This window comes from Amblyomma americanum, chromosome 1, assembly GCF_052857255.1.
Source record: "Amblyomma americanum isolate KBUSLIRL-KWMA chromosome 1, ASM5285725v1, whole genome shotgun sequence".
NCBI lineage: Eukaryota > Metazoa > Arthropoda > Arachnida > Ixodida > Ixodidae > Amblyomma > Amblyomma americanum.
The window spans coordinates 139656791-139679781 of NC_135497.1; the positions used below are offsets into that span (position 1 = coordinate 139656791).

At 42.3% G+C, this 22991-nt stretch overlaps 1 protein-coding gene across 1 annotated transcript in view; it reads right to left on the minus strand.

Annotated features, from left to right (window-relative positions):
• Positions 1-20558, minus strand: part of LOC144113742 (uncharacterized) — a 62525-nt gene extending 41967 nt beyond the window's left edge. Inside the window, exons 1-12 of the mRNA XM_077647030.1 lie at positions 20414-20558; positions 20232-20323; positions 20101-20152; positions 18961-19142; positions 17754-17843; positions 17598-17671; positions 17030-17130; positions 16878-16951; positions 8492-8525; positions 3263-3302; positions 3093-3205; positions 2955-3031 (exon numbers count right to left, since the gene is read on the minus strand). Of these exons, the coding sequence (XP_077503156.1) occupies positions 2955-3031; positions 3093-3205; positions 3263-3302; positions 8492-8525; positions 16878-16951; positions 17030-17130; positions 17598-17671; positions 17754-17843; positions 18961-19142; positions 20101-20152; positions 20232-20312 (918 nt within the window). The 5' untranslated portion in view covers positions 20313-20323; positions 20414-20558. The remainder of the gene's footprint in view (positions 1-2954; positions 3032-3092; positions 3206-3262; positions 3303-8491; positions 8526-16877; positions 16952-17029; positions 17131-17597; positions 17672-17753; positions 17844-18960; positions 19143-20100; positions 20153-20231; positions 20324-20413) is intronic.
• Between the last annotated feature and the right edge of the window lie 2433 nt (positions 20559-22991).

The window sequence follows — 22991 nt, forward strand, 5'->3', positions numbered from 1 at the left end:
ACATGTATACGCAGATGCGAGCGACGGAGGAGGGTGCGAGCATGAAAAAGTCGCCGAGAAGGGCTCGCCAACTTTCGCGCGTGATTGTGGGTCCTCTGCTGCATGTAGAAGCGTATTATTTGGCTCAGGTTTTCATGACAACACAATGCAGTGATTAAGCGAGTTGATGTGCTTTCCTCGGAAGGTGTTTCAGAGCCCCTTGAAGTTCTCACCCTGATAACGTCGCCACTACTTCATTTACCAGGACTCGGTGATCATTCCATAATTCAATCCACATACTCCTGCCAGTTGTCACGCACAAAAAAATACAAAATACATTAACACTGCACGACAAAGGCAACTATGCAGCCATTAATTCCGAACTAGCTGATTTCTGCATGTGGTTTCTCCGAGATTTTTCAGAACAATCAATCGAAGTTAACTTGTCCCTTTTCATAAACAAGATACATCAACTAATAGATAAGCACGTCCCTACTATCACCGTCACCGAAAAACCATCGTCGCCATGGTTCAACAGAGAGCTGAAACGCCCCAGAAAAAAAAAAAAAGACTTTTTCGATCCGCAAAACGCTTTGATACCGCATATGCATGGGAAAGATATTATACTGCAGAAAAAACATACTTATCCTTATCAGGCCAAACTAAACATACAGTTTTCTCGTCTGTCCTACCTTCCATGTTGCACACCAACCCCCACAAGTTCTGTAAAACTAGAAAAACCCATCACATTCTTAACTTCTAACATTACATGTAGACGGCAACAACGTTACCCTGGAACACGAGTCTAGCCATGCTCTTAATAAGTTTTTTTCTTCAGTTTTTACAAGCGAACTCGACGGTGACTTACCAGAATTCCCAGCTCTCGGCCACCCAGTTATGCCACAGATTACATTGGATGCTAATGGTATCATGAAACTCATTGAATCATTGACACTTACATCTTCATCTGGTGTTGGCAGCATAAATTCTAAAATCCTAAATACTAAAAACATTGTAAGCATAATATTGTGCCACCTCTTTTAGCAGTCCATATCAACAGGTGTCCTTCCACAAGATTGGAAAGTTGGCAAGATCATTCCAATCCCCAAAAAGGGCTCACCTGTTTCATGCAAAAATTACCACCCCATTTCCCTCACAAGCGTCTGTTCGAAACTAATGGAACATATTATTTATTCGCACATAGTCAAATTCCTTGTCTCCGTAAAATTTTTCCATACTAACCAACATGGCTTTCTGAAAGGACGTTCATATGACTCCCAACTGGCTCTTTTTATTAACGACCTAAGCTCCAATCTTGACCGAAACGTTCCTACTGACATTCTCTTCCTTGATTTTGAAAAAGCTTTGGATAAAGTACCGCATAAAAGACTGCTACTAAAGTTATCGTGCCTAAATCTTAATCCGTTAGTATTACAATGGCTTTGTAACTTTTTGACGAACACAGAGCAATTTGTCTATGCTAACAATTATTCTTCTTGTAGCCCGGTCATTTCAGGTGTTCTCCTAGGTACAGTCCTAGGACCTTTGCTTTTCCTCATATACATTAATGATCTTCCTTCCAATATTACCTCTACTATCCACTTATTTGCCGACGACTGTGTAATTTACCGCCCAATCACTAACTGTACTGACGTTGGCATTTTTCAACAAGATCTTAAACGAATTGAAACTTGGTGCAAACGTTGATTTATGTCGCTTAATATTTCCAAACATGTTTGATTTCATTCCATCGTCCGCAGGTGCATGCTCCTTCTAAATACGCCCTTTTTGGTTCGGAAGTGTCGTCCGTCTCTTCCTGTAAGTACTTGGGTATTACTGTAATGCAAAACCTAACATGGTCATCTCATATCATGAACGTCGCTAACAAGGCTAATCGCACCCTTGGTTTCATACGGCGCAATCTACGATTTGTCACCCTATCCATCAAATCATTAGCATACCTAACTTTTGTCCATCCTAAACTAGAATACGCTTCAGCAATATGGGATCCTCACTAGTCTAACCTCTCTTTAACCTTAGAAAAAATACAAAATCATGCTATCCACTTTATTTATTCTGATTATTCAAACTACACTAGTGTGTCTGCTTTAAATCTAGAGCCAACTTACCCAGCCTTGAAACGCAACGAAAAATTTCTCGATTGTGCCTCTTTCATATGTTTTATCATTCATCTTTAGGAGAATCAGTCATATCACCTGCTTATCACCTCTCAAGCCGTATTAGTCACCATAACGCCATCTACGCTCCCACCGCAAGAACTACCGCTCATTCTCGATCTTTTTTCGTCCCGTCATCCCGGGACTGGAATGATCTACCACAGGACGCCCTGCATCATATCAACGCCATCCATTTTAAGAACACTATCAAGACCATTGTTGTTTAACTGCCATGCCCATCCCTCATGTAATGTCCCGTACCAGGGGCCTTTGAGGTATTAAATAAAAAAAAGAACAGAATCCATCGATGGACTTCCTGTCCAGCCCGTTTTCCACTTTTTTCTCAAGCCATGTTGGTGCTTGACACAAGGCATGGGCTTTTTTACATTTAGTATTCACTATTAAAAGACTGGCGCATGTAACTAGGACACAGACATAAAAAAAGACAGGACGAGCGCTCGTCCTGTATTTTTCTATATCTGTGTCATAGTTGCATGCGCTAGTCTTTTAATTAATGATGACACACCAACTAGCCCAGCTTTCCTCCTTGATAGTATTCACTGCAGTGTCATACCACTTTACTACCCTATATTGATTATGTTCATCTGATCAAAATCCATTTGAAATAAACAAATTTACATTCCAAACTATTTATACTTGTACTCAACATGGGTTATTTAATATGAACAAACTGTTAAACATAGTACATTCAAATTTGGTTTAATGTTCCATCATTCGCAAAACAAAAAGACACAAGATATACACAGCAGCTAGACTAGAAAACAACAAATACCACACCTTTTGAAACATTCCAAATAGCCATGGAGAACATTTCTTGTATGTCCACATGTGGTGGCTGGACATGGCTTGGGCAACTGAGCAAAAAATTTACAATGTATTCGCAGCAGGTCCTTAACCAGCAAGAAACCAGCCCACCTTTGTAGACAGGGTTGTATGCCAAGATGCAGGACAGCAACTCCTGAGCATAACAGCGGATAGCAGAGTGCTGCACCAATGGCCTCTTTAACAGAGGACCCAGTAGATCCCCACTGAAACAAAATTTCAAACATGAAAACCAAAATAAATACAACTGCATGTCATATTACCAGGTTAAAGTTTGTCCCTCTTCATTGGCCTTGAGAAGCCCTGCAATGAAAGTGGTGAGAGAAATTCCACAACAAAGCATAAAAGATCTTTCACAAGCAAAGCAGTGTCTGAACTTGACGTCAGAAGTGTAGAATGGAGCACAGCAGAATGTGCATTAATCTTTCCTTGATGGCTTAAAACAGGTAATATAGTAGGGTAGCCTTTAAGATACAGCAGGTCCAGGCAAGAAGTCATGCAAGTAAGCCAAGTATGATGAACCAAAAACACAGGGAAATGCAAGTCTTAATTTTAAACAAATGTGGACCCTTTTCATAAATGCTAAATCAGATTCATCTCATCACTGCATGCCTAACTAATGGTGGAGCAGCAAATATTTTATGGAGAAACTGTTCAAGAAAAGAGGCTGGTCTAAAAATAAAAATTTTTATTCCTAGAGATAATGTAACAAAATTAAGTGTGTATATGTATTTCCTCCTCCCGCAGTTAGTTTCAGTAAGTCTCAATTAGCTCCCATATTATGAAAAATAACTGGAGCCTAACTTGGTAATTTCTTACAGGTCGTAAAGACACTTTCCCTCAATATTTTTTGGCTTCGATTGGAATGGAGCTATAACCAAAGACATGCCATTGGAACTATGCTATTAATATTATTATTGAGGTATGTCATCCCATAAAAATGTTCAGTTATTTAATGCACCATAATTATGAAATATAATTAGGTGACATTACTGTCCACAAAATTTTATGTTTGACTCAGCCATAAAAAAAAATAGCATAGCTCCATGGTTTAGTTCTTTCTGAATTGAATGGTACAAGAATAGAAATTGCACCATAAAAACGCAACAAAAACTTCCGTAAGGCTAGTCATGTTGGCAAAAAACACGAAGTTGAGAAAATCGCATTTGAAGTGCACACGCCAGCCATTCAGAGGTCATTGTGGAAGCCTCATAAAATGGTGGAATGTGGACGCTCCAAGAGGATTTAATAATAGTCAATAATACCAGGATGTAGGGAAGAAAGCCAGACCAAGATGGCAGCCGTTGAAGATGGAGATGCAAGAGTCAAAGGGTGCAAAGTTCTGCCACAATTTGCTCCGAAATCAAGGCGTCAAATGTATCGATTTTTTAGTACTTGGAGGTCAAATTAGACCTTGAAATTTTGTAGGTAGGTACTTTGGAGTGTACTGAACCCTAATATGCCATTTATGAAAAATTAAAATTTTCACATTTTTTTTACCATTTCAAGACCTGCGTCTCCCCTTAAGGGACATCATATGGGATAACCTTCAGTGTAAACAGATGCTTTGTAAAAAGAAGGAAGAAGAAAAACAGGAAGGAAATGGGGGAAAAAAAGCAGAAAAAGAAGGCCAAAAGCGATTTGCATTTATTATCAGTATAGACCTCCTTCACCCCGCGATGTCACGATGATGCGGTGGCGCTGATGTCAGCAGTGAATTTCGCATGGTAGGCAAAACAGGTTCCGCCTGCCCGTGCCTACCGCAGCTGCTGCAGCTACCAGCGGCTGCATTACGCCTGCGCACAGCGGAAGCAGCATGTATTGACCAGCTGCGTCACTGTTGGATCCGCGTGTAGCATAAAAGGAAGTTTAAATTAGCCTCGATAGGTTTCTCGCGCATAAATGCCGCATTCGGAAACTGGCTAACAGGCATTGGGCCACGGTAGTAAAGCTCGAAGTCAGGGAGTCGATCGGCACTGCCACACAATGTACTTAATAGCATGCAAGTTACTGCGTTCATTCACCTGAACATCAGCACAGTAGGCTTATAACTGAGCAAGGAAAAAAAGCACATATATAGCTGCACATGTATTTATCAACTTGAGCCAGTGTGCACCGTGCGCCGGCAGGTTCACTCGCCCCCAAGGAATGCGTTCTTTTGTTAATAGCACAGCATGTTTTAACGGCGTGTTTTATGGCATTTAATATTTACTTGAAACTGTTTCTTAATATGATCGACGTAATTATTTGATTCGAATAGAAAGAAGTCTGGTAAGTTGCGTCAACCTTGCACGGTCACGTTGGCGTGCGTACCTTACGTACCTTAAGCGTGCTAAAAGCTACATGCTTTTTCATTGCATCATGCATGTGTCATGTTTCATGAGGTAGTACATGATCGCGAAGCTTGTTTGGAAAGAAGCAGCCGCAGGCGTGCTACTAACAGACACATGGCGAGATTGAGAGGGGATGCGGCAATGAAAAGTGATTTTGTTTTTCATGCATGCGATATTTAACTAAATTTGGTGCAAAAATGAAATTGCTACGCTAGTTTCAGTAATGCGTTTTATTTTTAGCTATACCTGGTGCAGTTCTTAAGTAATTAATATTAACACCCTTGTCAAGTAGCCCCAAGGTCTTAAATAATTGAGTAAAAAGTGCGCAAATTTTTTTATGCCAGCTTGTTCACAAAGCCCTGTTCTGTATGATGACGCTATTAGTACTTTTGTTAGATGATCAGTACTTATGCATGCGTAGTTACATGAAAACGTTTCTTAAAAAAATAACTAGCATAGTACTGCACGTGTAGGAAAAAAAATCTAGATTTATTACACTCCTCAATGTCTCAGGAATCCTTTGCGACAAATAGAATCGTTCTATTTTCATGCATTACAAAATTACGAAGGTGAGTGGTGCCAATCGCAGAAAATGTGAAAGATCAGAAAATGAATGTTAAAGTTTATTCCCTCGTTTATGGCCTCTTAGCTTTCGCTTTGGTCACAGAAATGCGGCACTGAAATCAAAGAAAACCTCAAAGAAATCAAGGAAATCATCTCACAATTTTCGACGAATGCACATCTAAAAAGTGTAATTTATAAATTTCTACTGAATATTTTGCTATAACTTTTCGTCACGAAACAGGAGACCCCAGGGCTAGGAAAGAAAATAATTCCAGAAATGAAAAGTTTTCACCAAATCGACCAGTTTAACAAGGGGAGAAGTCGGCTTGGCTGGTGCGTGATCCTGCGGCTAAAAACAGCGCTTAAGCGAGACAGAGGAGATCGGGGACACGACGCTGTCCCTACTTTTCGTGCAGGGCGACATGTGTGCCAACAGACAGCGAGCGCACATCGATCTGCTCCGCCGAAACAACGCCAGCACTTCCCCTCACTGCTGTCCCAAAGTAAAATTATTCTGGCAAGTGCAGAGTGTCAAAAACTTGTTACTTCATTCAATGCCTAGCGTATAAATCTACTGCAGAAACGCTTTGTTTACTACTAACGATACATACAATACACAGTGGTGAACTATTTCTCTGAATACGCCGCACATGGCCAACGCGAGCTCGTGTACTTCGAGAAATTACTAAGTTGAAAGCATCAACCATTGCTGTGATTCGCAGAAACTGAAAACGCGCCTACACAAGCCTTGAAAACCCGCGCTCGGCACCTCTCCGCGACACCACTCCCTGGCTTTTTGCCTACCGCGAGCCCGCTAGCGACTGCAGCGCCACCTCGTTTGTTTGCAAACATGCAGGAGGTCTATACACATTGCTCATCTAACACAAAAAACCAAAAAGCGCCAAAGCAGATACAAAGCTTAAACCCAATGATAGCTACTCGCTGAACTAACCGCATCAAGCCAGAGCTTCACCAGTAAATTTTTTTTTTTTTAAAGGGGTCTTATCACTACACTTTTCGGAGTGTGTTTTTGCTCTAGAATGATACGTATGACATTAGTAAACATGAATCACAATGTGCAATTTGCCAGCGCTCAATAAATTATTTGTAATTGAATTTTTTTCCCCTGCAATTTCAGTTTCGATTTCAGTTCAGTTTCAGTTTCAACATCACAAGTGAATATGAGATCACATGAGGCCTACAAAAGCTGCAATATAACTGCTGCTTTGTTTTTTTTAATTTGTTCGAACTCTAATGCTAAACATGCTAAAGCAAGAAAATATAGAGCTATTATAATGCAGTTTTTGTATGCCTCACTTGATCTTGAGCTCACTTGTGATGTCACAACTCTCTTTCGAAAGCTGAAACTGAAACCAGAACAGCACGGAAGAGTAAATTCAATTTTAAGTTAGGTATTGAGCATGAGCAATTTTCATGTGGTGATTCATGTTTACTGATCTCTTATGCAACATTCGAAAGCAGGATATACTATAGAAATTTTTGTCTCAACCCCTTTAGACAATATATAGCCGTAACTTGTGTCTTTTATGAAGCGAAATATGTCAACACGGTTCCTGCAGCAACACTACGTACACCTGTGGTGTAGAAACGTAAGTGTACCACATGTTCTCAATTTAGCAATGGTCAATGAAACAATTTTTAGGGCAGTGCAATGTGGAGAAGCCAACTTAACGAATTATGGAATGGGTACATTACACCATGTTTATGTTCCCAGCAAAATCATCAATCTCAATCTTGGTTTCATGAAACTTGTACTAATTTTATTAAAACAAAGTGAAGATCTGCACACAAAAGGACGTCACTGAAGCCAATCTATACGAGGTAGTTTGGAATGTAAAATTATTTGCCAACGATAAAAGAGACAACCCACTGACATGTTCTTTCATATCAATTATGGAAAGAAGTCTTCCACAGAATGCCTGTAATATAAATTTCCAGTCAATAAAGATACTACTTGAAAGATTACTGGTAAATACTTCTGGGGCACCATTTCACATGAAATATATTGGGAAGTAGAATGAAATGAAAGTCAGTTATTGCACTTGGAGGCCAGCAACACAAACTGCCAATAAGTAAAGATAATGGCTTTTAACTTTAGTACCCTGAATAAGCACTGCTCGGTGTACTGCCATCAGCACACTTGACACGAACGCCTGACTGCTCGTCCTGCGCTGATATTCAGCCCCTGAGCGCTGGGCGTTGAGTCCAAGACCATGCTGCGTGGTGTGTTTGCGGCGGTTGGAGCAAGCTCATTCCCTGCTTCCACTCTAGTATTGTCTCAGACCCAGCAGCCGGCACCCAGCAGCGCTAATGTTAGTGGAAGACACGTGCTTGAGCATTTGTGTTAAGCATGCTGACAGTGGCATACTCATATAACATTGTCACTGCGCCATAAGGGCCACAAATGGCACCTTAAACAAATAACTTCACAAGCACATCTCAAGGTTGCCGTACATTTTGTCCCAATCATTCTGTAATGACTATGTCATGCATAGAACTGCACGAAACAGCGATAAATGCCAATGGTCACTGAAAACGTTCATTAACCGTACATATCAAATGAGAAGAACTCACGCTGCAGAACAGTTTCCAGCACTGTGCAGCAAACCTAGAATAAAGGAAGCCTCATTAATACAGATGTACAATTAAATATCATGCAAAAACTGCCACAAAATAAAGTTTTCAGAAGTGGTAGCAACAGGGCAGATGAAGTTTACCAAGATTAAATGCATGTCTGGGCCAGTTAGACTCTCAGTCAAGAGAGCATTAATGCTAAAACTATGACATGCGATGAATTTTGCCCTGAAATAAAGTACAGTAAAAGCTTGCTAATTCTTGATGATGATCATGCTAGGTTTTTATGCGCAAGGGCACCTAAGGCCAATGAGCACTAAACACAAAGTTTTTGGTCTACTCAGGCTAAAATATGTACAGATGATAAAATCAACACCAGGTGTAGAGGGCCTAATAATAGTGATATGTGCATGATTATAGAGAGTGAAGAAGGTGCCTAAATGTCTGGTGAAATGCGTTAAAGTGATATATAGCGCCTAGAACTTGTGTTAAGAGGAGTTATATATGAAAAACGAAGCCAGGTAGCCTCAACCACAGTCTTTGCTTGAGCAAGAAGAGTGAGGCGTCTGGCAGCTATGGGTAAGCTCGGCACTCTCCTCAGCAATGAGGAGGTGCTAAGGTTACTTTGAATATGAAATCTCTCGTAAAGAACCTACATCAGTTAAAAATTTAAAAACCCTATCCAATGAAAACATGTGGTGATCACCTAAAAATAATGAAGGGTGAATTGGTATTTTAAATGTGTGAAGTTTAGGGAAGTGCTGTCGTCTTTGTGTATCCAGTCTGGGGCATATGATTAATGTGTGGGCAACTGAGATGTGGGCTCCACATCTCGCACATTGTGGTGCCGGAGTACCCTGTAAAAGATGTGAGTGTGTGATGTATGTACGTCCTATCCTCAGTCTGAAGAGAGCAACTTCTTTGAATCTATATTGTTTTTCTGCGGCATGCCTCCCAATCCATGGTTTTATTGTGTGCAGTTTGTTGTCTGTTTGTTCATCCCAATCCTGCTGCCACTCTTTGTGAAGTGGTCCTAATATATGGCCTGAGGTCCTGGTATGTAAGTTGTTTTATATCCATCCTACTCAGTTCGGCACCTGATGCTGCAAGCCTGTCAGCTTCTTCATTTCTATCTATTCCACAGTGACCTGGTACCCAGCATACTGTAATTTTAAGGTTCAATGTGCATGCAGACATAAAGCATTTTAAGTGGGAATTCATTACAGGGTTTTCAGGGTTTTTACAGGGTTTCCCAGAAGACAGGGCCATAATCACATTTAAGGAATCTGAGTAAAAAACTTTCTTTCCAGGATGAATCTAACGGCCAACAGAATACCATGGCATTCCGCAATAAATATGCTTGTGTGTCAGAAAATTGACAACTGTGAACTGCACATGAAATTGAGGATGTCTTTGAGGCATCAGTGTAAAACTCTGTGTACTGATATTTTGCTCGTAGGGACAGGAAATGCTGTTTTATGGCAATTGGTGACCCATTCTTACCAACCTCACGAAAAGATGTGTCGCAGTCAACTGGATACACTTGCCAGGGAGCAATTATGTCTTTAGAAGAAGTTACCAGAATGTTGGAGACTGGTATGTTCATGTCTTGGACAAGTGTGGCGACTCTAATGGGTAAAGGTGGGGTGGGGTTTCAGACAGTCGGTTTGAAAAGAGCAGTGTACAGGTTGGGTTTTGCAACAGCACGTTGCATGGATGGTCAGCATGAGATAATACCTTCGTAGCGTACGTTATACTTGTGTATTTCCGCCGTCATTCAAGTGACCATCGGTCCGCCTCAACGTACAAAATGGCAATAGGGCTTGTACGAAAAGCACCAGTAGCCAACCGCAGACCCAGGTGGTACACAGCATCGAGCATTTTTAAGGTACTTTTTCGTGCTGACTCGTACACTACTGATCCGTAGTCAATACGTGATAGAACTAATGTATAGGTTCATTGATTTCAAAGGTTCATTGATTTCACGCATTTAAGTCTTAGCTGCTTAATGTGTTTGATGAATGTGAGCTTTTCGTCGACTATGACGCCAAAAAATTTGAGCTCTTTTTGAACAGCAATACTCTGCCCGTTAAGTGTGATGTCGGGTTTAGGTCTAATGCCACGTTTTTTTGTGGAGAGTACGCTTACAGTCTTTGATGAGTTGAGTTTAAATCCGTTTCGGTCTGCCCACTTTGATACTTTGTTCACTCCTAGCTGAATTTTCCGCTCACAGATGGACAAATTACATGACTTGTAACTTATTTGTACATCGTCGACATAAACGGAGTAGGATATAGATCTAGGCAGGACATTCTTCAATGAATTCATTTTCACAATAAAAAGAGTACAGCTAAAAACGCCACCTAGGGGGACACCATTCTCCTGTATAAACTGCTTGTATAACGAGTTCCCTACACGGGCCTTGAATGTTTGTTCAGACAGATAACTTTGAATGGTGGACAGCATATTCCCCGAGATCCCAAAGACGAACAGGTCCCGGATGATACCATAGCACCATGTGGTATCGTAAGCTTTCTCTAAATCAAAGAAAATAGCGCTGTTTATGCACAATAACATCCCTTACGAAGATTCGAAGGCAACAAGCTGGTCAGTGGTTGACCGGTTAGCCCTAAATCCAGCTTGGTAATGGTCAAGAAGACCGCTGATTTCAAGAAAATGCACAAGGCACCGATTCACCATTTTTTCAAAGAGTTTACATAAACAGCTGGTTAGGGCAATTGGCCGATAACTGGCCGTAAGTGTGGCTTCTTTGCCTTGCTTTAATATCGGCATGATAATCGCTTCTCTCCAGGCTTTTGGAAGATGTCCAGCAGCCCATATCTTATTAAACAGGCACAGGACAGTTTCAAGGGTTTCTTCATGCAAGTGCCTGAGCATTCCATATGTGACCCTGTCAGGGCCTGCTGCTGTTGAGTTGCCACAAGTGTCTAAGGCAACTTTCAACTCTTGTAAAGTAAATGGGCTATTGTATCCTCCTACTGATGGCGTTTTATTATTGTGAACAGGTTTGCGCTCCTCAGCTAGCTTGTATCTCAAGAAAGAATCTGTATAATGTGCTGAACTAAAAGTGTATTCAAAGTGTTTGCCTAGTGCATCTGCTTGGTGCTCCAATGTGTCACCAGCAGCGCTAACAAGAGGAATTGGATGTGAACTATGCTCTTTAAGTGCGTTTAGTCTACTGTGCACTTTATGCATATCTGTGTAAGAATTTACAGAAGAGAGAAATGATTGCCAACTTTCCCATTTGGATATATGCCGAGTATGCCTGTCATTTGCTTTAGCTCGCTTAAAGTTTACTAAGTTGTCAGCCGTAGGATAACGGCGGAATTTTGACCATGCATTATTTTGGTCCTGACGAGCTTTCTTGCACTGTGCATTCCACCATGGCTTTCGTTTCTTTTGTATTTTACCTAATGTCTGTGGAATGGATTTCTGTGCAGCGTCTATAATGTGCAATGTGACCTAGGATTGAGATTCATCTATACCTATGTTTGTACTTGATGAACAGGGCAGTGCTGAGAGTTCTTGGAACAACTTTCAGCCAGTAATCTGTTCTTTAAACTTTATAGGATTATTTACCCTCCGATTTATATTTTCTGTGTATTTTAGAGAAATGGGGAAGTGGTCACTTCCATAGAGGTTATTAATAACAGCCCACTCAGTAGCTGCCAAGAGCAATGGAGAGCCAATAGCAAGGTCTATCGTCGTGTATGAGCTGTGTGTTGCATTAAAATGTGTTGGTTCGCTTCTAATGAATAAGCACGAGCCAGATGATAACAGGAATTTTTCAATTAGTGCACCTCGAGAATCAGTTCTATTACCTCCCCATAATGGGTGGTGTGCATTAAAGTTGCCAACCAACAGGAACGGCTCGAGTAGCTGGTCAAGGAGTTTTTCGAGCTCATCAATGGACAGGCGATGATCTGGTGGGATATATAGGGAGCATATGGTTATTACTCTGCCGAAAGTTAGGGCTCGTATTGCCACTGCCTCTAAATCAGTAGCCAGTGGAAGACATTGAAAGAGAATTGAATACTGAGCCACCACAGCAACGCCACCTGATGAGTGGGCACTGCCTTGCCTGTCCTTCCTGTATACTACTTTTTTTGTTACAAAGTTTGTCTGTGTTGGGTTTAAGTGTGTTTCTTGTAGGCAAAGTATGTTTGGTTGGTATTGCGTGAGTATTTCATATATGTCATCCAGGTTCTTAAGTAGACCTCTGCAGTTCCATTGAATAATTCTCTCGACAGCCATATTTCTTAGTGAGAAAGCGAAGACTATTTGGGGTTATTTAGATGTCGCCGCCTATATCAGGCGGCTTGACTGGAAGATGTCTTTTTGGTTTGAGACGGTCTAGGAGACTCCGCCTCTCTTGGGGGGACTCCCTCAGCGCCTCCAACGGTGAGGGTCCCAGTGTCACGTCGTCCATTGCTTCCGGTGGAGATGAGGAAGCAGACGTGGATTTTTCAAGAGGGAGAGACTCCCTCTCAATTGTCTGTGTTTTCCCAGAGGTCTGCGAAAAGTTGACCTCTGGGACATGGAAGTTTGGTGCAGTCGGAGGCTGCTTGGTGAGGGGCCGAAGTGGGCGCGCATCAGCGATGCTGAATTGCGTGCCCACTGAGACGAGATGCCGCCCAGCCCCCCGGCATGCTGCGTCAGCATAGGATCTTCTGGAGAGAAGCGAGGGCTTCTTCCGGGCTTCCAGGAATGTAATGTTTTCGATGACATTCAGTTGAATGATTTTTTTCTCATTTTGGAATGTCTGACATGTCCGCGAGTACGCAACGTGTGGCCCGTGGCAGTTTGGACACTCTACTTGAGCGGCACTACAGTTATCAGTTGGGTGCTCGTGGGCACCGCACTTCGCACATGTGAATTTTCTCCGGCACGTTTTTGATCCGTGCCCGTACTTTTGACAATTGAAACATCTCGGCTTGGGGATATATGGACGGACTTTGCAGTGAATGAACTCTGCATTTACAGCATCTGGAAGACGGGACCGTTCAAAAGTCAAGACGATGTAGGGTGTCACCACCTCTTCATCATTCCGCCTTTGATGCGACAAAGGGCAAAGACACCTTGATCTCTGAAGCTTTCAAGGAGGTCTGAGTCTGTTTCACGGACAAGGTCGTGTTCGGAAATAACACCTTGTACTGTGTTTAGGCTGCAGTAGCGGGAGATGGTTACCAGGAGGTGAGCAAACTTTTTTTGCTTGAGTAGGCTGTCTGAGTGGTCTTTCTGTGACACTTCGACAAGAAGATCACCGGATGTGAGTTTCTTTGCATTGTAGTTTTTGCCTATCATTTTATCTAGGGTCCTAGCAATGAGAAAGATAGACATGGCAGCAATTGGTTCACTGTCTATAAGAGAGTGAACAATCAGGAAACGAGGAAAATGTTAAGAGTCGGGTCGAGTTCTGGCAATGCTTTCATCGGTGCGATTCCTTTTCAGGGACCGATCAGGTTTTTTAGAAGTAGTACTCATGCGATATAGATATACTGACGGCTCCTAAAATGTCGCCTGTGATTCAACGTCTTATTCACAAGAAGGTCCCGGAGCCCCCACGACTGGTAAACAGACGGGGAACCCATCGGCCGATGCTTGAACATGGCCCCGACCGTCACCGTTCATGATATCTACCCTTCACCTTACAACCTATCGCCACGGTGCGGATGACAGCTTCGGTGTGGGGGCTAAGGGTCCATGGTGGTGCCAAGCACCATCACCTTGAGACTCAAGGTGCCCTTGCAGGAGCTTGCTAATTCGGCCCTCATTAATTTTGAAATCTGGATAATTCTAACAGACTGCACAGTCCCACCCAATGCCCATGTGAGTCTATAGCGTCGGATGCTCACTAATTTGAACGCTATGCGTCTCGCACCGGTTATTTCAAATGGCTTCCCGAAGAGAGGCTGCATCCAGGTACAACTGGCACGGCAAGCAATCTTCCAAATAGCACAACTCAGACCTAATTTTCAGGCTGCACAGTATTTCCCGCGTGGCTGTGACGTGCGCACAACGGCAGGTGTGATGAAAAACGAACGGCCCCATCCCGGAGAATATCCTGACCACTTAGTTTCGGTTTCATTTGACCGAGCTTCACATTGGTCTGCGGTGACGCTTACTTTCGGCCGCGCATCTAACCAGCCAAATGAGCCCAGCTGCACACCGTTTAGGACACTGGCACCGCTGCGCATTTCTCTCGCTTCCATCCACGTGGTTCTTCCAGTCCCAGTGCGCCGAAACTGTGCACTTGTCCCGTACGGTTCGCTCTTTGTATGGGGAAGGATCTTAACACACGATGCAGCCACTTTTGAGGGGGCTCCACAGCTACCGCATCGCACTGTAAAAGATGTTGGAAAGGCCCTCACCATTCTGGATCAGTTCTGCTTCAACTCTCCTAACAGTGTGCATGTGATAAAGCATTGATGGAAATGCGAGAAACTGTTCCTGTCGCGCTGTTCTTATCTCAAAAGTAGGCGATAAATTTACTATAATGTAAGCGGGTCTTGACAGCGCGATAATTCGAACTTTCGGATAATATGAACATTTTTTCCGGTCTCTTGAAGTTCGAATTAACGAGATTTTGCAGTACAGATTTAGATATGTAACTTCAATTCTGCCCACGTAACTTTTTACAAACAATAACACAAGGTGAACACCAGTTCTCCACTACTGTTGTATATTTTCAATTTCTGTGCTCTAGCATATAGCCAAGGCAGCTACCGCTGAAAAAGCATAGTGGTTAACATACTGCAATCACTGAATACTTCAACAAAAATTCTAAATTGTGGGGTTTAACGGCTCGAAGTGACACATTGCTGTGAGGGGTGCTGTAGTGAAGGGTACCGGATTAATTTAGACCGCCTGAGGTTAACGTGAGCTGACACCACACAGCATATGGGCATCTTTTGAGTTTCGCTATTATTGAAACACGGTTGTCACACCCAGGATTCAGCCCAGGTCTTCTGGCTCAGTAGTCGAGCACTCTAACCACTGAGGCATTGCAGTGAGTTAAACAAAACTACAAAAATTTGAAGGTAGGATACAAGTAAAGGCTTGATATGCTTTAGACTATATGATAAGTTATCCTCCTAATCAGACATGACAATAACGGGATACTAGAGGGGAATAAGTCCAGTGAATTGAAAGATTAGTGTCCCAAGATTGCAAATATGCCATTTTTGCGAAGAAGAGAGCTTGGATAAGAGAGATTATTGCACAAAAGTGACTGTAGCAACACCCGTCGAGAAATCTGGTAACTGCACCCAGCCACAACTGGCTATTACTTTCGCCTTCAACACTATTTCAATGGGGATGGAAAGCACCACTGATATATGAAAGCATCGCAGCGACTACCATTCAGACTGCAAAGCGTCGCTCACTTCACATGCTGCCCAGTTGGCCTGTGTGAAGCCTTCATATGCAGCAACTCATGCGCAGCTTATACCACATGGTATGAGCGTGCCAGAACAATCCAGATATTGCGAGAGTCAATAAACTGGGAGGTGGTGCTGTCCAGCTCACACTCGGAAGACCAGCTTTGGCTGGTGAACTGGGCAAGAGCAGCAGCAAAAGACAATGGGCTCCTGGAATGAGGGCCCACTCAACTAACCTCAACTCGAAAGCCAAGCACAAGCTCTTTGGGTTTTTCACGCTATTTTGTGAATGGTGAGGCCACTATTAGCATTATTGGTGATAAACTGAGCTTCAAGGCTAGTAGTATGGTGGTGCTAGCTCTTGATAAATGTTGTAAGAGAGGCTCGTGTGATCGGCAGGAAAAGCAATTTTACATTCATTTGTTTTCTCCGATTGACAAGGATGTCTGCCACTTGGTCTTGTTCACTGGAGGGACAACATTGTAAAAACGATGTAATAGCCCGAGTGTTTCATGGTGGTGTAAAGGGGAGATTCCACTGCATTTTCCTCAGGAACACAACCACCTTTTCATGCACAGAAAATACTGGTAGTGTTCCGGAACGTTTTTAATCTATCAGTCTAGTGTAGGTTGTTTCCATTGGATTTGCCTTTAGTGTCCCTTCAACAAAGATGCTTGGTTAAAATGTGGTGACAAATTAGCAGGGTAAAAGTCACAACCATTTTTTCAATAAAATTCACTTTTTCCACTTGCTTAAAGCCACAAAAGAAGAGTTACTATACACAAGTTACTAAGCAAACATGTGTAGTGCTATAAAAAAAGCACCCTTGAATAATGTTAGAAGAAGGTGCCGAAAAAAGTACAGACAGTTTTCATGCTCATAAGAACTCGGAGGCGACGGGTTTACTTTTCAGTTCAGCAAAGAGCCCATTTCTCCTGGAGGAGGGCAAATACTGCAGAGAATTTGAGTGCATATAAGCAACATACCTTTCTGACGGATGGACTCGCAATATTGTGGTCTGATGCTGAATAAGCGCTGGAGACTAGAGCACACATGAAGACTGCAAGAAGAGAACAATGAATGAGGAAAACAATAAGCACATTGCTACACCATGCCTACTTCCCAAAATTGCACACACCTGAGAATGTGAATGCAAATGGTTCATTCTGCTCACAATTCTGGCAGCAAGCAAACAGGCTTCTGCTCAGGTCTGCAATAACTTGAGGTTTCTGCACATTACTGAAATTGTAGACAGCAGCAGTTAGAGCAACAGCCCCTGTGAGTTATGGCCGTTTGAGTTTATGACCAACACTGGATCTTTAAAGAAAATATTACTTTATAGGCTTTATTTTTATCAGTGTCTGTAATCATTAGGAGATGGATCATTTTTACTGTCATAATGGTCTGCGGCCATGCCATGAGGCCCATGTTAGCACTGGTTTCCAAATTAACCTACACGTCCAGTGGCACATACCACAGCAGTCAGCCTGGCAACTAGTCAACACACAGCAGTAATTACATTCCAGTATGATACCCATTAATTACTTACAGACTGTCTTATGATGTTGCACTGGCAAAAGACATATGAGAAAGCTTGCAGAAAAAGAAACTGCTAAATTGCTGCCATGCAGCGGCACTTGTGGCAGACCAGAATATGGACAGATATCACCAGAAATGACTGGCTGAGCCTATACCCAACAACTCACAGTGCAATATAGTCTTCAATGAACATGACACCACCAGCATGCAGACGACACAGCAGTTCCAATGGACAGACAGTCTGAAACACAGTAATGGATGCTTTAATAACGACCCTGAATGAACACTCGAAAACAGTTTGAACGAATACAAGATGGTCTTACACAACTGGCAAGAACCTTGGCAAAGTTGACCGGAATTCCTTTTGATGTAGAAGTAGCGTTAACATGGGCAGTCAGAGTCAATGCCGCTTTCTGCAAAACGCCAGTACCACTGTAAGCTAAAATGCAGATGAAAGTAAGACTGAAATAGCAATCCTAGCTTTTTGTCAGCAAAACCTACACACTGTGTGAGCCATGGGAACTGTAAAAGTGTATTCAGGCCACAAATCCTGGAGCAATGAAACAGATGACTGCTAAAAATGAAAGTTTTTTTTTATATATATATATATATAATAGTTGCACCACTCGGGGCCAGAGGTAATAACACTTCTCCTGGCCAAACTGCTGACTTGTTCATGCTTTAAATTTTGCACAAAGGAGCCTATGACACAGCGTTTTGTTCAATATTAGTTTGGTTGCAGCGTTAACCCATATTGGCCAAAATTAATCAGAAGTGTGTGTTGTATGAGGTGATGCCAAGCCAAAAGAAGAAGCAGATTTTTTTTTGCATGAGCAGGAACAATGACACCATCTGTTAAACAAAACACCAAAAATTTGACGGTAGGATACAAGTAAAGGTTTGATATGCTTTAGACTATATGGTAAGTTATCCTCCTAATCAGACATGACAATAATGGGACACTAGAGGGGAATAAGTCCAGTAAATTGAAAGAATTAAGATTAGTGTCCCAAGATTGCAAATATGTCATTTTTACAGAAAAGAGAGCTTGGATAAGAGAGAACATTGCACAAAAGTGACTGTAGCAACACCCCTCGAGAATTCCGGTCACTGCGCCCAGCCACAACTGGCTATTACACAGATACTTTTATCCTCTTGCTGACTAATGGTGCTGCTGCTCTCACCATTATAGTAATTTGTTTTCTGGTATTGCCACAAGCAATAAGCCATTCTTATCCATCCTGGCCAAAATCCAACAACTAAACTGGTATTAAACAACATCTGGCAGCAAATTCCACCTTTATGAGAACTTTCTGCACTAACAGGGCAAAGGTTTAGCCAGAAAAAGCAGTGATACCAGTTTTCCCAAGTGACTAAATGTTCAGTACAAAAACCAATTTGACCACAACAATTAACTTCTGTTGGCTAGACCTTCTGCTGAAACTCTGTCATTTGTAGCATCATTTCATTTGCGGTTCGTTAAAGAGGTGACCAACATATTGGAGTATATTCAAAAGTGTGGTAGCTTACCCTTCCCTGGTCATTCAGAAGACAGTTTTGACCAGAACTCTCATCGTCAGATTCAGCACAATGTATCGCAATTTGTGCATAGCCAAGGTCAGAAAAGTTTTCTTTTGTAAGGCTCACATCATCTCGTCGGTTTGTACAAGATAGCAAAGCAGCTTGCATGACGAGTAGATCATCTGTCTCAACTGCAAGAGCAGAAATTCCAAGTCTTCATATTAACAGCATGAAAATTAAGCATTATGTATAGAATAACAAATTATCACATATTAACATATGTCTTCGCATTAATTTAACCCGAACTTTTTCCAGCGGAATCCCGGCGGAACTGGCACCAATGCAAAACCATATAAACTAAAATGCACACAACAAAACAGCATTACAAACTCTTAAAAGCAACAAAAAGCCTTGAATGAGAAAGATTTTTCATGGCCGGAAGTCAACATTAAACTGTTGTTTTTCAAGCAGTTCCACACAGATAGGAAGCCCAGCTGAGAGAAGCGTGACAACCAATGTGACAGCTCAAAATAATGATGTTAATTCATATTATGATGACTAAATGATTGATTGATATTAACCTCCAAGTTGAGGGTTCACTCGTGGTGTAATAATAAATGCATGCAAAAGACCACACTTGTCAGTGAGGTTTCACTCGTGGTGTAATAATTAAATGCATGCAAAAGCCCACACTTAGCAGTGAAGTTATCCAGTAGTCATGATAAGCATTTACTGGACTGTGAAGTGAAAAGAAAACGGAACATCATAGTTTTTACGAACGCTCACTGGATAAGAGCTGACGTAAGATAAGGCCGGGGTGTACCCAAGATAACGCGTGGTGTGTTCAAAAGCTAGATATATAGTGCCGTTCACCAATTAGCAAATTCAACTAAGTTTTCATCATGCATTTATGCAATGCAATGTTCGCTTTTTTACCCCTCAAACTGAGTTGACATTGCCAGGGCTCAACTACTTTTTGCGACTATTTACAGAATCTCAGCGGCAGTGACAATACACAAGTGAAATCTGTCTGTCTGCACGACCAGCTGCAAAATGCCAGCCGGTTGTTAACTCGTGCAGCAGTGAGCTGCACATTAAAATGACAAGCTAACCAATGTCGTGAAAAAGTAAACAAAAAAAGAGCGTTACCATAATCGAGGTCCTTGCGGTCGCCTTTCAAGACTATGCTTGGATCACTCAGCTGAAAAGGTAACAGGGATTTATTGTCGAGTACACATACCCCTAGCCAGCTTCTTCACAGGCGCAGGAATCATACAAACCTCACACAAGATTTCCCGGGCTCCTGCAGAACCAGTTATTAAGGTCTCGAGCTCATCAATAAAACTTGCATTTGTTTCCATGTTCGCTCAATCTAGAGAGAACCACAGAATGGCATATAAATCAGTGACAAGGACAGTACTGATATTTTAAAGTACAGCACGAAATTTGCACATGCGCCCACCACGTTCCTGATACTTCAATGAGGCAATCATGGCATACACGCAAAAAGGTAAACTTATAAAATCGGTAGGATTTCGCCGCTGCACCGCTCCACCGCAACCAGGCTACCGCGCGCGTAGCGCGCGTTCAAGCAGGAGCCAACAAGCAAGAAGCCATGAAGTTAGCCACAGCGATGTCAGTTTCGGTTTCGCGCAGTTTTGTTATATGCGACTCTGCTTCTTGAGTGAAAAGGAAAATGTTGGCGGCCGTGGCAGTCTAATATCTTAGATAGCGAGAAAGAACAGGAGATAACTATGTACGATGTTTACAAAATACAAAAATTAAACTCTTTGGCTATGTTCGGCAGCGTTGTGGCTGTTCTACAGGCAATTGATTTCAGATAACCTCATACTTTTGCGAACTGTTTCAAAAGCAGCATAATTTCGTTTAGGAAGGCGAAACGCAAAAAGGCGCCCGTGTGCTGTGCGGTGTCAGTGCACGTTAAAGATCCCAAGGCGGTCGAAATTATTCAGGAGCCCTCCGAGCGGCTCTACGCTAAGCCAGCTCAGACGCAATATACCTTTCAGCAAGAATTCTCGGCCCGAAACCATGAACGACGAAACTATTAGCAGCTTGCAAATTTCTTATCTGACCACAGCGTGGCACCTAGTACCGCTGCACCATGACCATGTATGCACGCAATTTTAAGCAGTGCGAGACGTACGTGCCTTTCTTCCGCCTTGTTACGTCATACCATCCGTTTCCGAGTGCTTACTTGCAAAATTTGTTAAATTTTACTTGTGCTGCTTAGCTTCCAAATGTGCAGTTACAGGCTTAACGTTAATTATCACTACAGCACTCTCAATCGTGCATGCAGATATTTATCCGTACCTGCATGGTTCATGTTTCCATGGCCGCATTGGGGCCTTTAATAGTTTAACCATGCCTACTAATGCGGTTTGCACGTCATCCACAAACCCGAGTAGAGAGTCGCCACAACCACCATGATCCCCTTTCCCCACCCAGGCAAAAAAAAAAGCCATTGGGTACAAACTGGAAATTCCCAATTGTGTTTTTGGAACCAATTGGAAGCTCCAATTGGAACCGTTCCAGTTGGTTGCAGACAATTGGAGCCTACAAGAGCTGTTGAATAGCTGTTGGCTCGCAACTGAAGTGGCAGCTCGACAGACAAGAATGCATAGCATATAAGCCTTAGGAACACAAAAAGCCTAGCTGAAGAGGCAACAAAAAACCAGTGCTTATTCTATGCATCCATTGAAATAACTTTTCTTCGGGCTTATATGCACCATTCATTGGACCCTCCTCCTGAAGCCAGTGGCGCTGATCCTTCAACGAAGTGAAGTTGTATTCAATCACGGCCACAGAGTAGCGGGAATGATGAAAGCAATTCAGCAGATCAAGCTAATATCTTTTTTTACCAAGAAGCTCATTATTTTGCTGGCATGTGCTTGCAGAGAGCAGTATACACATCTCAGTCATGAAAATCAATGGCATTCATGGAAGCTTCAACTGGAGCCAACTGGATAATCCAACTGAAACCAAATGGGCAACACGTTTGGATTCACGCGTCCAACTGGCTAGCCTATTCAGTCCATTTGATTCCACTTGGAATGCCCAATTGGAAGGAAAACCAACTGAACTGTCCAAATGGAATCAAGTGGACTCAATGGGAATGCCCAATTGGATTCATGAATCATGTCCTGTTGATTCCGATTTGATGCAATTGGGAAGCCCAATTGGACCCAATGTTTTTCGTTTTTTTCGCCTGGGCAGACAGAGCCGAAAGCCATGAATGGCTAGGCATAGGTGGGCTGAACCTGTGGCGTACGTCACACTGCACCGAGCATCAGACCCTCCCTAGTGAAAATTTCAATACATGTATTGGTTTAATACATTTTGTATTTGCTATATATTCCACCTATTAGTCTGATAAGAGTTTGTATCAAAACTTCTTTGAAGCCAGCAATTACTGTGATCTCCAATTAACAAAATGTAACAGGCAAACCTGCTCAGGTTTACACATAAAAAATATCTATAATCCTATTTATATTTAGACAGCTTCACAGTTAACAACACACCACCAGTACATATAGCTGTGCTTTTCAGAGGGGCTATAAAAGTCCCATGAAGGTTGCCTGTTTATATATGGCAAGTGTACAGGATGTGCTCTGCATGTCCTTAAGGTGTCGCAGTGTTCCTGAAGGACGTTAGTGTATGAGCGCTTCAGATAGAGACTTGTCATGGTGATAGCCCTGCAAACGCTACCTCCCAACGTCAGGGAGTTCAACCTATCAGGTTTTCTATTTGATGCATTTATTATTAAGCTGCTTATTAGTTGTGGATAAGCAAATAGGCGACTAGTTCAGTTATTAGAAATTTCGTTAGGGCTCTATCAGGCCCGACAGCGGGTTTGTTAACGGGCCCTCTTTAGAAGCTGTAGTTATTGTGCATATATGCACCATAAGCACAGATGCAGTCATATCTACTTTGGCTGATATGCCAAAGGTCTTTTGCATGGCTGCTGCGAGGCCCAGATTTCATGAGGAAGTGCTTTGAAGGTGGTTTGTGGCATTACAGGG